The sequence below is a fragment of the Acanthamoeba castellanii genome (assembly GCF_000313135.1).
Source record: "Acanthamoeba castellanii str. Neff unplaced genomic scaffold scf7180000083486, whole genome shotgun sequence".
Taxonomy (NCBI): Eukaryota; Discosea; order Longamoebia; family Acanthamoebidae; genus Acanthamoeba; species Acanthamoeba castellanii.
Genome location: NW_004457629.1, coordinates 1 through 13,044, shown reverse-complemented (window position 1 = coordinate 13,044; position 13,044 = coordinate 1). Strand labels below are relative to the sequence as shown.

Here is a 13,044-nt window from a genome sequence, read left to right as displayed (position 1 = left end):
GCGGAGGAGGATGTGACACATGGTGACCTTGCGGCGGAGGTCGTAGTACTCGCCCCGCTCTTCGGTGGTGAGCGACTGTTCGCCGAACTTGCGCATGACCTCGGACTTGATCGCCACCTTCCAGAAATTGTCCGCCTTCCGTTTGGGCCGCCCCAATACCTGGCCATGCCCCCCCCCACCACGCCACACATGACACACACACACACACGTGCAGTCAGCACAGCGTGTGCGGTGTGTGCGGTGGTGCGTGTGCAGTGGTGTGTGGCTATGAAAGCACGCGTACCAGGTTGAAGTGCTTGACCACCACGTCCTTGCAGGCCACCTCGGACATGATCTTGAGCGTTCGGGTCTTCTTGCGCAGGCTCCGATGCACGGCCACCTGCGAATGCGCGATGGTTGAGTCTGTTCTGAGATAATACAGCGTCATCGCTGGGTCGTGGGACAAAGCTCATAAAAAATACCTTGACCACTCGCGCGATCATCTCGTGCAAGAAGAGCTGCTTCAGGTGGACCGACTTGACGTAGTACCGCAGCCGACCCTGAAATCATAGCGCCAACAATTAATAATTGCACAATAATAATTAGAATAAGAAGAAATATAATAAAACAGTAATTATGGTCAATTATAAAAATTGAGCGTACCAGGTAACGAACGTTGATGCCCTCCTTGTGGATGAGAGGCGACAGGTGCCGGCAGAGGTCCTCGGCGTTCGGGTAGTGCAGGTCCAGATAGGCCGCGAATTTGGGGATCACCTCCTGATGCACGCGCCGATGAGTCGCCATTGGCGCGCCATTGGCCTCGCGACAGCGATTCGCGGCACTCATACCTTGAGGAGCCTGTTGGTGGCTTCCCTGATCTCCGCATTGTGCTCCGTCGCCGAGTCAACTCCGAACGGCGAGAAAGCATCTGCAAACGCGCACGTATCACCGAACACGCACCACCGCACACGCACATCACCGCACAAACGATGCCACACGACCAACACGGCACCAGACGAGCCAAGTGAGACACGGGGAAGTAATGGGCAAAGTGTGAGACTCGGATCGGACACGCACCGGAGCTGAGGGGCTTGGGGTTCTTTTTGAGGAACTCGGGGCGCATGAGTTCGTACAGGTACCCGTTCTTCTTGCTGCGCCCCCCCCCAATGTGGCAATTTGGCCCCATATTTCGCGTCAGTCCACGCACATTCAACCCCGGGATTCGTGTGGGCGTGGAGGGTACCCTTTGGACGGGGTCGTGGGCGGCAGCACCCGAGAAAAGTCCAGCACGTAGAGGCGCCCATCCTAGCAACGCCAACAAGCCAATGCGTGTGAGTTCGATTAACTTTCGATCAAAGAGTGTCACTGACACGTACCAATCCAACGTGACCCTCTGCAATTAAGTACATTACCGCAGGCACAGACGCCACAGAGTCGTTGATCAGTCAAAAAATGTATGTAATGCTGTAGTGCGATATAAATATAAATAAGAATGTAATAACAACGCACCGATGTCGGTGGGGCCGTAGATCATCTTCCGATCGGCGCAGTTTTCGCTACCGCCCAGGTGCCCCTGCCAAGCGTGAGCGATGAGCTCTCACTCACGCAGACCAGCCGAGCGGAATGTGAGAAGAGGGAAGGGAGGGGGGGCGTGCGCACCTTGAGGTTCAGTTTTTGCCCCGCGGCCGCCATGTAGTCGTTCAGCTGAGAATGCTCGGTATGCACCACCACGCCTCCATCGGCGCTGCCGTAGACCAGCGTGCTCTGCTCGATCGGCAGAATGGAGAGGGCCACCAGCCTACGATCATGAAATTGCGTCGACACAAGAACATGTTAGCACATGATTCATACAACTTATTGATATGTTTTAATGTGTATATATAGAAGATACCTGAAGCCTCGGTAGTCTATAAGCTGGATGAGAGGAACGGACAAGCCGGCAATGTCTGTCGATACGTATTCGAATCACAGATTGTTGTATGAGGGTGAGTTGAAGGAAAACGCGTCGTTGTTGAGGGAAAACCGCATACCGGAATAGCGCATGAGCCCCTTGAGGTCGTGCGCGGCCGCTTTCATCGCGTTTTCATCCGAGCCATAGATGCCCAGGTCGTCCATCGCAAACTGATGTGCAAAGTTTTACACACCACAATTAACGACATACAACATGTATCATATAAACATGAGCATCAATATATCCATTAAAGAAATGTAGACGGTTACCTTGAAGAAGATGCCTGCAAAGAGTTGAAGAAGAAGCAGAAGAAGATGATGACGGGTTAGAGTAAACTGCAACGGTTTGAGTGAGGGGCCATACCGTTGTAGATGTACTTGGGTCCGCCAGCCAGCCCGCCCACAACGCAGGGCTTGATGGTCTGGTACTTGCGCGGAAGAAACGCCTCGGCGATGATTATCTTGCCGTACAGCTTGGCCGTGATCGAGAAATCTTTTGGATACCAAAAGAGTCAACACCACCGCACATGCACCACCGCACACACCGCACACAACACACACTTACCTTGGGCAAGGTTGTGTATGAGTTCGTAGCGCTTGAGCCGCTCCTTCTCGGTGACGACCGGCAGCTCGAGCAGCGACTGGAACTCCTCGTTCCAGTTGCGCGGGTAACCCCGCATCTCTTCCTGGCAGTACTGGCAAAAGTCGCGGTGGGTGCAGCTGAAGTCGTTGCTGTCGTCAACACCTCCCGCGCCGGCTTGTGTCTGGTAGTGGCCCGCCGCCGGGTGGGCGGCGAGTCGGTGCGGCGACGACGGTGTCGACAGGCTGACCCTCCGCTTCGGCTTGATGGGCGACGCGTCGGGCGTGCTGGGCGCCGAATAGGGCACGCTCTTCGAGTTGAATGCTGTTGTCGACAGCCAAATACCACAATTAACTTAGGGCACGCTGTTGTGCAGAAGGCGCGCGAGTGACGACGAACCTGCGGTGTAGTTCTTGCTGCCGTACTGGCCGATGTCGCCGTACTCGTCGGCGTCGTCGTCCGACTCAGAGATGAACGACGACTCACTTTGTCGGTCATCAAATGCTTCAACTTCTGCCGATCGTGTGTTAAGGAATGCGTGTGGAATGCAGAGGGGTGCCGGGCCAGCGGCGAGAGAAAGTACCCGGAGCGGCGTCGAACTGGTAGGGGTCGGTGACCGAGTAGGTAGCGTAGGGGAACTTCTCCTTTTGGTGGACGCGCCACCGATCCGACCCAAAGTCGCGCGATCGGCTGCCGCTGCTGCGCGACGCTACCGGTGAGCTGCTGCCGCACTCTTCGTTGGTGGACGCGGGCGGCTGCGCAGTCTCGGGCACGGGTTCGAAGTCCGTCGACGACGTCGCCCGATAGTGCGGCAGAGGCGCAGGCGACGATTGGTTGAGTTTCAACGACGCTCGCATGGGAGTGGGCGAGGCCACCGACGGCGGTGACGGGTGAGCCGGGTGCGGCGAGGCGGCGTGGTGCCTCATCGCCGACGATGATGCCGACAACGTTGGGCGAGAGTTGGCGGCCTCTATCTTCGACGACGACAGCGACGCCCTCGACGACGACAGCGACTCCCTCTCCTCCTCAAACTCGACGTCGCTGCCGTCGTCGCTCGCATCATCGTCGTCCGACCGACGGGTGAACCCAGCGGCGGCGCTGTCGTCATCGTCGTCGGGGTAGTCGTCGATGATGTGATGATACTTGTGCCCGCGGTCGATCCTGGCCCTCGGCGGCGGCGACGCTTGCTCGGCTATGGCCGGCAGTTGGTCTTGACGTTGTTGTTGATGATGTTGATGATGATGGCGAGGTTGTTGTTGTTGGTCATGAGCCGGCTCCCGGTCCTCGTGGTCGAAGAAGGTATCGTAGGCGCTGCCGCGACGCTGCAGGTGCGCGCCGGTGGCGGCGGGCGGCGGCGGCGGCGAGTGCGGCCGGCCCCCAATCCGCACGCCCAGTCGGGTGGGCGACTGCCCGCCGCCGCTAGGCGAATTGGTACGCCACGACGTGCCGAGTTGCTGCGGCGCAGGCTGCGCGGGCGCGTCGTCGTGGGAGGAGACCACCGCGACAGTGGGCAGCTGGAGGAACGGCACAGCGTGGTGGTGGATGTGCTGCTGCTGTTCGATGTTGAGCAACCGCACGTGGTCTCCTCCTGCTGCAGGCCTGCGACGCCGGTCGAGCGGCGTGCCGACCGAAGAAGCCTGGAATTCGCCCGTGCGCACCTTGCCGAACGCGAGCTGCCACAGCGCCACGCCCGGTCGATTCGCTTCGGATCTGAAACACACCGACACACACGACACAACGCACGACACAACGCACGGCATACAGTCAGCCGGATAGCTTCTGCAAGGCGAGGGAAGTGTCGGCTCACCTGCGCGTGGTGGTAGTGGGCAGGTGCTGCGGCTGCCTGGCGCGGAAGTGGCCCAGCTCCTGCAGGCGCGACCAAGAGGACGACGATGACGATGAAGACGACGGCGCCGCCGGTGGCACGGACGCAAGGAAGGCCGGCCAGCCTGTTGATGATGCAGCGGAGGAGCCCTTGGCGGAGGTCGCGAGAGACGGCGAGGAGGTGGTCAGACCACCGGTCGCAGCGGTTGTGGCGGAGGCGATGGCAGCAGCAGCCGCCACGTTCTGGCGGGAGGTCGCCAGCGACGCCTGCAGGCTCTGCACAAAGTGCTGCACTGCTTGCTCCCTCTGCCAAGCGGACATTAATTTATGTATTTATAAATAAAATACAATATTGATGGATTATTGATAGTATTATTGTATAAAACTGAGTAGTAGCATAAATAGTTCCAAATTGTTATTATTCATGTATATATATTTATGAACGTAGGGCTACCTTCCAGTGCACCTTGGCCCGCTGCTCTCCCTCTTCATCTTCTGCCTCTGCCTCAGCAGCATTCTCGGCTTCTACTTCATTTTCCTTGGGCGACTCTATAGAGTCATCATCTGTGGGTCCCTCCCCACTCGCCGCTGCCCTGCGCACGAACATCTCGTGTGCGGCCTCTTCGGGCTTTGTTGCTACAAAATGATTTTCACTTTAATTTTTATTGTTTCTTCTAATTAAATATCCCGCGTAGCAATGCGTGGAACGCACATGCGGATGCCACGTGCGGACGTCAAGACCAACATGTTCCTCACATACATCGTGGTAGGTGTTTGATGCGTCATTGCCCGTGGAGATGTGCAGCTGACATTCAAGAGGAAGAGGGCGTGGTGGTCGAATCGCTACCACCTTCGGCGGCGTCGGGCGAGAGGAAGACCTTGAGGAAGTCGTTGAGGAAGCCGAAACCGCCCGCGTTGGCACGCGGCTGCAGGCGGTAGTACACCGACCCGATCTGGTCCATGTACTGTCGTAGCCCTCGATAGATTAGTCGCGCGCAACACACACACACACACACAGACACACACACACACATGAAATTGGGGTACCTGCAAGAACTCGGGATCCCGCGAGAGGGAAGGGGTGTAGTGCTTCCTCAGGAGCGAGAAGAGGGCTTGGGCGTTGCTTCGCGTGAAGCTGTCCAGCAGCAGATGCGTGAAGTTGATCAAAGGTGTCGGGTGCGTCTGCATACAAGGTGTCGTTGGGTTCAGAGAAATTGAAGGCGTTGTGCGTGTGCGTTATCGCAGTACCTTGAGGGCCGAGTTCTGTGCAAGGTAAGCGTGCAGCACTTGCTTGGCCTCATCTTGCTTTTGCAGGCACAAGTACATCAGGACGGCGCGGGTGATGAAGAGGTCGGCCTCATCGGGGTTGCCACCCTTGGCGTACTCCACGAGCATGCTGCTGAACTTGGACGGATTGGTGCCCCGTACGTAGTGCTGCTGCGCCCGCCCATAATCCCCTACGAACGTACATCATTCATGTGCGTACGACAGTTAGCCGTCCAGGACCAGAATAAGCTTCCTTTCGCCATCGTGGCGCTCGAGTACCTTTAGAGGCGTAGTAGTCTGCGAGCGCGTCGTGAAGTCGTGGTTCGCCATGCTTGCCGCCGCAGCCCTCTCCGATGGTCCATCTAGCCAACACACACAAACGAGGAAGAGCGTCGATGGTCAGTGTAGGTGGTGCCTTGACAGATTTTGCATCCACCACTTACTTGATGGCGGCCTTCATGAAGCTCACGCGGCCGTCGTCCACATCGAGGCCGTAGCCGTGAAAGTGTCGAACGATCGTCTCTGCACACGACACGTGTAAGCTACGTTGGTGGTGGCTACGCAGAGCAAATGATGAAGGAAAGCGAGCGAACCGATGGTGGCATCGGTAGGGCTCTTGTGCGTGTCGACGTAGAGCTTGATGAGCTGCTGGCCGAGCTCGGAGGCCGACACGGTCTGGTGGTGCGTGAGCAGCGCCTCCATGCCGGTCACCAACGTTGTCTCAGCTTCGTCGTAGCGCTTTTGTGCCATGTGCCTTTGTTTGCGATTCAATTGATAGGGAAATTAGCAAGTAGCGATTCGAATTAACGCACTGGCAACACCTCGGCCGAGCGGCCGCACAGGGTGTGGGGGGTGGAAGAGGCACCTGCTAGTGAGCATCTTAATCAACTGGAGCGCCTCGTAGAAATTGGCATCCTCAATTGATTTCTTGACTCGCTTGAGCGCATTGCTATCGCCCCTCGCGGTCTTGCCTCGCCGAGCTCCAGAGGCGGACGCCCCCTTGTGTACCTCCTCATTCGTTGTTGCTTGTCCTTCCATCTTCTGTGGCGTTTTATTGTTATTTTTATTTTTGTTTTTCGGTGGTTTCACTTCTGGCTTCGGGGCTGAAATTTCACCAAACGCAAATACAATTTTGCATTTTTACGTTTGGAGTGTATTTCGCGTTCGTAGTTGGGCAGCTTTTTCTGCTTCAATTTAAATTAGACCAAGAAGAACGATGGAGGCCAACGCTCAGCCTCAAGACCACACCCTAGGTGCGTAGCACTCAAGATTGAGCACGTTTTTTTTATAACAACTTTACGATGGTGGAGAACAGAATGGTGGGTGCGGCAGGCGCTCGAGGGGGGAGAGGAGGTGGGCAGCAGCCAGGTCGCTCGGGCCTTCCTTCTCTTCAAGCTTGCGAGCGACCCTTCGAGCCGGGCTGATGTCGCCGGCAGCCTGGCCGACGAGCTGTGCACCGCGATCGTGAATGCCCTCTACCGCCAGGTTCGCCCCGCCCTTGGCCCACCCCTCATGTATGTGCATGATATGCCCCAGCTCATGCCCTCGAGTTTCGTGTGTGTGTGTGTGTGCGTGCTGTGTGTTGTGTGTGTTGCGTGTGTGCTGTGTGTTGTGTCGTGTGCATTGTGTGTGTGTGTGTGTGGCGCAGAGTGAAGCAAGGGAACGAGGAGAGGCGATGACCGACGAAGTGGCTGCAGCCAGGGAGACGCAGCTGGCCGATCTGCTCCTCTTCTGCCCATTCGTGGCGTCCTCCCTCGAAAGCGACACGCTGCTGGAACTCTCCGACGCCATTCTCGTACGACCCCCGGCGCACCGTTGTCATCTCATACACGCCCTATATTCCCGTCCTACGCTACCCCCCGCACGGCACCCGCACTCACGCACTCACGACACACGCACAAGAGGAGCAAATGGGTTACGCCCGAGGTGAAGGTGACGCTGCTCGACTGCGTCCCGAGTCCCATCTGGGTCGAGGGCCTCTCGACGTCGCTCATCGAGAATGAGCCGAACGACAAGGCGCGCGCTTGTGCGGCCCTCAAGCTCGACCTCCGGTTACGGTTCGCCATCTCCCCCACACGGCACACATGGCACACACACGACGCACGCCGCACACGCAGCACACGCGACACACACGGCAGTAACGCCTTCCCCATCAGAACGTGTCCAGATGAGACAGTGGAGGAGGACCATCAGCAGGTGTTGTACTTTCTCGAGGACGTGTGGGCGGCGGCAGACTCAGAGTCGTTGTTGCCAAACGCGGGCGTGCTCACCAAGACAGCGCTGGCCCTCATGGCCCTGCAGCGCCTGGCCAAGCCGCCGATATCGTCAATCGTCCACGCGCTCTCCGTGATTGCCGACGACACCGCCGTGGTCGCCGCTTGGGCTGCTTTTCCCGGTTCGTTTTTTCCCTTTTATTTTCTCATTCAGTTTTATATTATTTTATTTATTTGGCATTTTTCTCCTTTATTATGACAACATTAAATTATTGATTGTGTACCAGGAGGAGACTCGCTGTGGCACAGTGGCAACTATGACGAAGTGGAATTGCCCATCACGGAGGTGGTGCCCGCGGAGGTCTTTCGTGAACTGGCCCAACAGCAGCTCAAGTCTCAGGGCCTGGCCAGGCAGGCAACCAAGGCGAGTCCGCAAGCTGGTGGCACCATCGTTGGCGACGGGAGCACCGCCCTCCTTCCCGGGAAGGAGCCCACTCTACTTCGCCGTCGCGCTCGTACATTGGACTTTGCAAAGGCACCACACACAACACAGCGCACGATGCGACGCGACGCAACACACGACACACGACACACGACACGCACCACGACAATGCGCACGACACTCGCGGTTGGCTTCAGCTGACCGTCTCTCTCTCTCTCTCTCTCTACACGACAGATGCTGAGTGAAGCCTGCGCCAAGGTGACTCCCGCGTGGGCTCATCAGCACATCACCCCGCGTCTTCTGGATTACCTGGCCACCACCGCAACAACAATACAGTCCTGCGGCAATCTGGCGCGGTGCCTGGTGTCGCTGCTCGATCCGCCGCCCGGCTCGGTCGTGCACGATTTGCGCTCGCCGGTCGTGGACCAGCTCCGGCGGCTGGCGTTTGAGCCCCAGTTCGACGCAACGTGGGAGTGGCTCGAGCAGCAGCAGCTGCACGGTAGGCACTCCTCTTGCCTGGCGACACGGGAGGCCCTGCAGCAATTCCTGGAGGCACCGCCGCCTGGAAACCAGACTCCTAATGAAACGTACATTCACCTCACACAACACACACACCACACACACCACACACACCACACACACACACACACACAAGCTGATGATTGAGAACGCGCAGAGTACCGGACTTTGGTGGAATCGAGGACGAAGACTGGTGGAACCTCGATCCAGACTTGGGTGCGTGTTGTTGTGGATTGCAATTAATTGCACGTGCTGCCTGTCTCACGTCTCTCTCCGTCATCACACACTGTAACATGTGTGCCAGGCATCAAACCCATGAAGTGGATTCGACGACTTGCGTCGTGCTCGCTCATGACTCAAAGAAACACGCTCCAGAAAATGCAGGAAACCGTCCTCACCACCAGTACGCTGTGCTTTTCCTTAGCAACCACATGTTACACTGCTAATATTTCCTTTTTTTTTTCACAACTCTATCACAGCCAATCGCAGCCGGGCGTTCCTGGCGACGGTCAAGTGGCTCCTGTACCTGCTCGACTTCTCGAGCGTACCCAACCGACAGGCGATTGTCGAGGTACAACAACAACAACGCCCTCCACGAATCCTAGCGAGCGCTAGTTGACCAGAAATTCTAATGTGATTGTCGGTGTTCAGGCTCTGATGGACCTGGTGCTCCCCGACGGGCATTCCCCTACGCACGCGCAGCTTGTCGGAGTACCGGTTAACGATCCACACACCGCCGAAATCTTCGTGCGGGTGGTTTCGCAGCTGTTGGACTCCTTCCCCGCCGGCGGCAGCGACCTGCAGAGCGGCGCAAGCGAGTCTCGGTTGTCGTACATGGCGGAGGTGTGGAGGGGCGACAGCGACCACGAGGCGCTCAAGTCGCGCATCATCTCCTGCCTCGTCGTACGTACACCAAACCCAAACCCAAACCCAAACCCAAATCCAAACCCAAACCCAAACCCAAACCCAAATCCAAACCCAAACCCAAACCCAAACCCAAACCCAAACCCAAACCCAAACCCAAACCCAAACCCAAACCCAAACCCAAACCCAAACCAGGGGCATCCGTGGTGGTGGCGGAGCCGAGCGTTCCTGGTGGCCCTGTTCCACGACGTCACGCAGCCGGCCAGCATACGCGCCGAGGCGCTCACAGCGCTTTCATTCGTTGCCTCTGTGGAGTGGCAAGACCACGATGACGACGACAACGACGGCGATCCCTCCCAAGATGAAAACGCTGGCTTTACGGAGGAGACCGCTCGTGTTGTTGCTCTTCTGACCTCCCTCCTGCCACCGCCTCCCGGTACGTCGTCCACTCCCCGCAACTAAATATGGAAATACTTGGTTACAATGGAATTTAACTGTATATTTCTATATCTCTATAAACATATATGTGTATAAAGGCGAGGCCGTGTCGCTCAAAGATGCGGCGGCGAGGTGTCTGGCTGCCCGCCTGGCCCAGTGCCAGGAAGAAAAGGACCCAAGTGCTGCCGACGAGCTGGCGCGTTTGCCGGAGGAGTTACGGCTACTGGTGCAGAACAAGTCCATCCGCCATTTCCAGGTTGCCCATTCACTCACACAGTTTCAATATGAAGATTGGACTCTGATTGAGTGGTGTGTGTGTGGTTTCATGGGCGGTCAAAAACAAATTTAGTGGGTTGCGGCGCGTGGCATCTGTCGGCTGATCTGGCGAGCTCGAGGGTTGGCTGGCGTTGACTGGGAAGTCACCTGTACAAGCCCACCCCCACCACTCCCTACGCCGTAGGCCGCGACATTGCTTTGTGCGAAAGTAGCCCCCGGCTTACCGCTCTCCTCGCAGACGCGCTCTCGGACCCACTTGTGGTCGCGGAGAAGTCGAAGCCGTCGCGCCTGGAGCTCGAGCTGGACCTGGCGCGGTGGCTGCCCTGCGTTAAGTCAGTGCTCTCCGCCGCCCTCATCGACCCCCAAGCCTTTGCGCTGCCCGGCGTCGACGCCTCTGGTTCTCGCATCGCGGAGAATATCGACTTCAAGTACTTCACCCAGCTCTCGCTCTTCGGGAACGACGCCCGCAGCGAGCTGAAGCGCCGGCTCTTCAACCAGCTCCAGAGCCAGGACGTCAGTACGTAAACCATTTTGATTCAAGTAATTCAAATATGCGATTTTTTAAGGTATTGCTGACGTGGCGCGTGTTGGGGTTTGGGGGTGGGTGACACAGCGGCCGAGAAGGTGTCCGTGCTGCTGTATCTGTGTAGCATCGACGACTTGCAACATCCGGTGTCGTTCGACGAAATCAACACGTACTATGCGTCGAGCTGGAGCGAGGACATGCAGAAGACCCTGCAGGCTCTCGTCAGGTTCGTTGCACACCTACACACTACAAACGCCCAACAAACATACACTGACATATGCACGCCAATGCGCACGGATATACTCATTGGTGGTGGTGGTGGTGGGGGTGTTGTTGGTTTGGCAGTTGGGAGAAGGTGTGGTCGCAGATGATGGCAGATGAGAGCGTCAACAGCCCCATGGTCGTTATCCAGTCCTGTCTGCGCGTGCACACGGACCAGCCTTTGCTCTGGATCTCGCGCGAAGGACTGCAACGCGCCGTGGCCTCACTTCAGCCTGCTGCGCCCTGACCACTCACCCCCATTGGCCTGGCTTGCACAACAAAATATTTAATCCAACTTGAAGCGGTGGGCAGATTTTACCGGCCGCCGCAGCAAGAAATCAAAAATGTTTATGAAATGTGCGAATAAAAAAGAAAAGATGGAGGGGAATGGCGGTAAGTGGGGAAGTGGTTGGGCCTGGCCGTGGGGCGGTGGACGTACACCGGCCACGAACGAAAGAACGGCGGCAGCTGGGGTGGCACAACTGCAGAGCGCAGCAGCGGTGGGTGGCAGCGCGTCATCACAGCCGGCACGGGGCTGGTGGTCGGGGTACGCCTTCGCGCTGGGCGCAGCCGTGGGGCTCGGTGCCGCCCTGCTCCTCACCTCCTCCAACTACGTGCCCCCCACTCCCTGGCGGTACTCCTTTCTCTTTTTATTTTTTAATAAATATGTCTCTTTTATTAAGAATAAATAGAAATATTGAACATAAAAAAAGAGAAAGGAGAAATTTGAAAATTAAATACTCTGGGCAGGAAAGAGAGATTCGGGCGTGGTGCACTGCGGGTGCCGCCCAAGGAGGAGATCCTCGATCGGTTTCGCCTTCCGCTCACCGCGGAGGACTATGAAGACGTGCGCGCCACCTGGAAGCGTCTCGGTACCTTCTCCCTCCTGATCACATGTCATCAAGCGGGTCCGCCCTTCTTGACCTTCTCTCCCCCCCCCTTCTGAGCACCTCAGCGCTGGCACGGGCGAAGAAGGACGGCAAGGAGGCCGCACAGTGCTTTGCACAGGACTGCTCGATCGAGGATTGCTCCACAGGTGCTGTGCTCGTGGCGACGCTCATTGATGATAACGATGATGGCGATGACCATGATGATGATGATGTCACTACATGATGAGCCTTTACTGATTACGCTTCTTTTTTCTCACGTGTTTAAAATCTGTGGTGGCGATGCAGGGCACGGGTGGCGGGGTCGTGGCGGCGTGGAGGACTACTACGCGGACCTGTTCAAAGCCTTTCCCGACGCCAACTTCGAGACGCTGGACCTCTTCGTACGAATGCACTCTCTTCTCTTGTGGCTAACCTTCGTTACCATCACCACGTACCACCTAATGCGTTGCTTGTATCGGTGCAGATTGGTCCACAGGGCGTGGTGCAGGAGGTGCTGCTCACCGCCACACACAAAGGTACACATCAAGAAAGCAAAGAAAAACAGGGGGCTGACTACGCAAAGACTGGACTGATGATGATTGCCTTTGGCATCATCAACTTCTTTGTTGGGGGGACAGGTCAATGGCAGGGCTACAGGGCATCGGGGCGCACGTTTCACTGTCGGTTGGTGATCCTCATGCCGTGGGACGCGCAGAGTCGGCTCTTCGCCGGCGAGAAGATCTACCTCGACTCCGACGACGTCTTTCAACAGCAGCACGGCTCCTGACCAGTCAAAGATCTCTTTTTTGGTATTTGGCGCCAATGGCCATGCAACGTTACTTTTGGCGGGGGATGGTGTGGTTGCGCGCCAGCTGCTTGTAGGCGGCAACCAGTTGGGCGTCGGTGAAGAGGCCGCTCGGCTCCACCACCTCGTCGACGCTCTCATCATGTTCGTCTTGATGCGCTCGATCAAACCCGCCACCTTCTTCTTCGCCTCGTCAATAGCTGCACCTTCTTATTCTTCTTTTCTTGTCGTC

The 13,044-nt window shown here is 57.1% G+C and overlaps 5 protein-coding genes across 5 annotated transcripts; 3 read left to right on the top strand and 2 right to left on the bottom strand.

Annotated features, from left to right (window-relative positions):
• Positions 1-27: 27 nt before the first annotated feature.
• ACA1_010190 (uncharacterized protein) lies at positions 28-4,940 on the bottom strand (the record flags this gene model as incomplete). The annotated part of the gene is made up of 19 exons (XM_004367666.1): positions 28-159; positions 284-379; positions 462-539; positions 643-756; positions 828-907; positions 1,057-1,130; positions 1,223-1,284; positions 1,356-1,372; positions 1,489-1,552; positions 1,639-1,777; positions 1,871-1,925; positions 2,010-2,100; positions 2,200-2,213; positions 2,294-2,422; positions 2,495-2,833; positions 2,909-3,022; positions 3,093-4,219; positions 4,317-4,639; positions 4,788-4,940. Coding segments are annotated over 19 exons (3,201 nt in total), but the record flags the coding sequence as incomplete, so codon positions are not given.
• Positions 4,941-5,145: 205 nt separating this feature from the next.
• ACA1_010180 (DUF410 family protein) lies at positions 5,146-6,349 on the bottom strand (the record flags this gene model as incomplete). Its single annotated transcript, XM_004367665.1, has 6 exons — positions 5,146-5,298; positions 5,381-5,515; positions 5,582-5,790; positions 5,879-5,961; positions 6,043-6,121; positions 6,193-6,349. 6 exons carry the CDS (start codon positions 6,347-6,349, stop codon positions 5,146-5,148), a joined length of 816 nt encoding a protein of 271 aa, XP_004367722.1.
• Positions 6,350-6,815: 466 nt separating this feature from the next.
• ACA1_010170 (uncharacterized protein) lies at positions 6,816-8,071 on the top strand (the record flags this gene model as incomplete). The annotated part of the gene is made up of 5 exons (XM_004367664.1): positions 6,816-6,852; positions 6,915-7,084; positions 7,248-7,394; positions 7,502-7,656; positions 7,738-8,071. The coding sequence occupies 5 exons, from the start codon at positions 6,816-6,818 to the stop codon at positions 8,069-8,071; spliced, it is 843 nt and encodes a 280-aa protein (XP_004367721.1).
• Positions 8,072-8,488: 417 nt separating this feature from the next.
• ACA1_010160 (uncharacterized protein) lies at positions 8,489-11,385 on the top strand (the record flags this gene model as incomplete). The annotated part of the gene is made up of 11 exons (XM_004367663.1): positions 8,489-8,841; positions 8,931-8,989; positions 9,078-9,176; positions 9,253-9,344; positions 9,425-9,676; positions 9,833-10,073; positions 10,174-10,331; positions 10,425-10,500; positions 10,590-10,868; positions 10,965-11,103; positions 11,223-11,385. The coding sequence occupies 11 exons, from the start codon at positions 8,489-8,491 to the stop codon at positions 11,383-11,385; spliced, it is 1,911 nt and encodes a 636-aa protein (XP_004367720.1).
• Positions 11,386-11,515: 130 nt separating this feature from the next.
• ACA1_010150 (SnoaL family polyketide cyclase) lies at positions 11,516-12,794 on the top strand (the record flags this gene model as incomplete). The annotated part of the gene is made up of 6 exons (XM_004350399.1): positions 11,516-11,772; positions 11,889-12,010; positions 12,094-12,174; positions 12,314-12,408; positions 12,492-12,543; positions 12,646-12,794. The coding sequence occupies 6 exons, from the start codon at positions 11,516-11,518 to the stop codon at positions 12,792-12,794; spliced, it is 756 nt and encodes a 251-aa protein (XP_004350449.1).
• Positions 12,795-13,044: the final 250 nt, after the last annotated feature.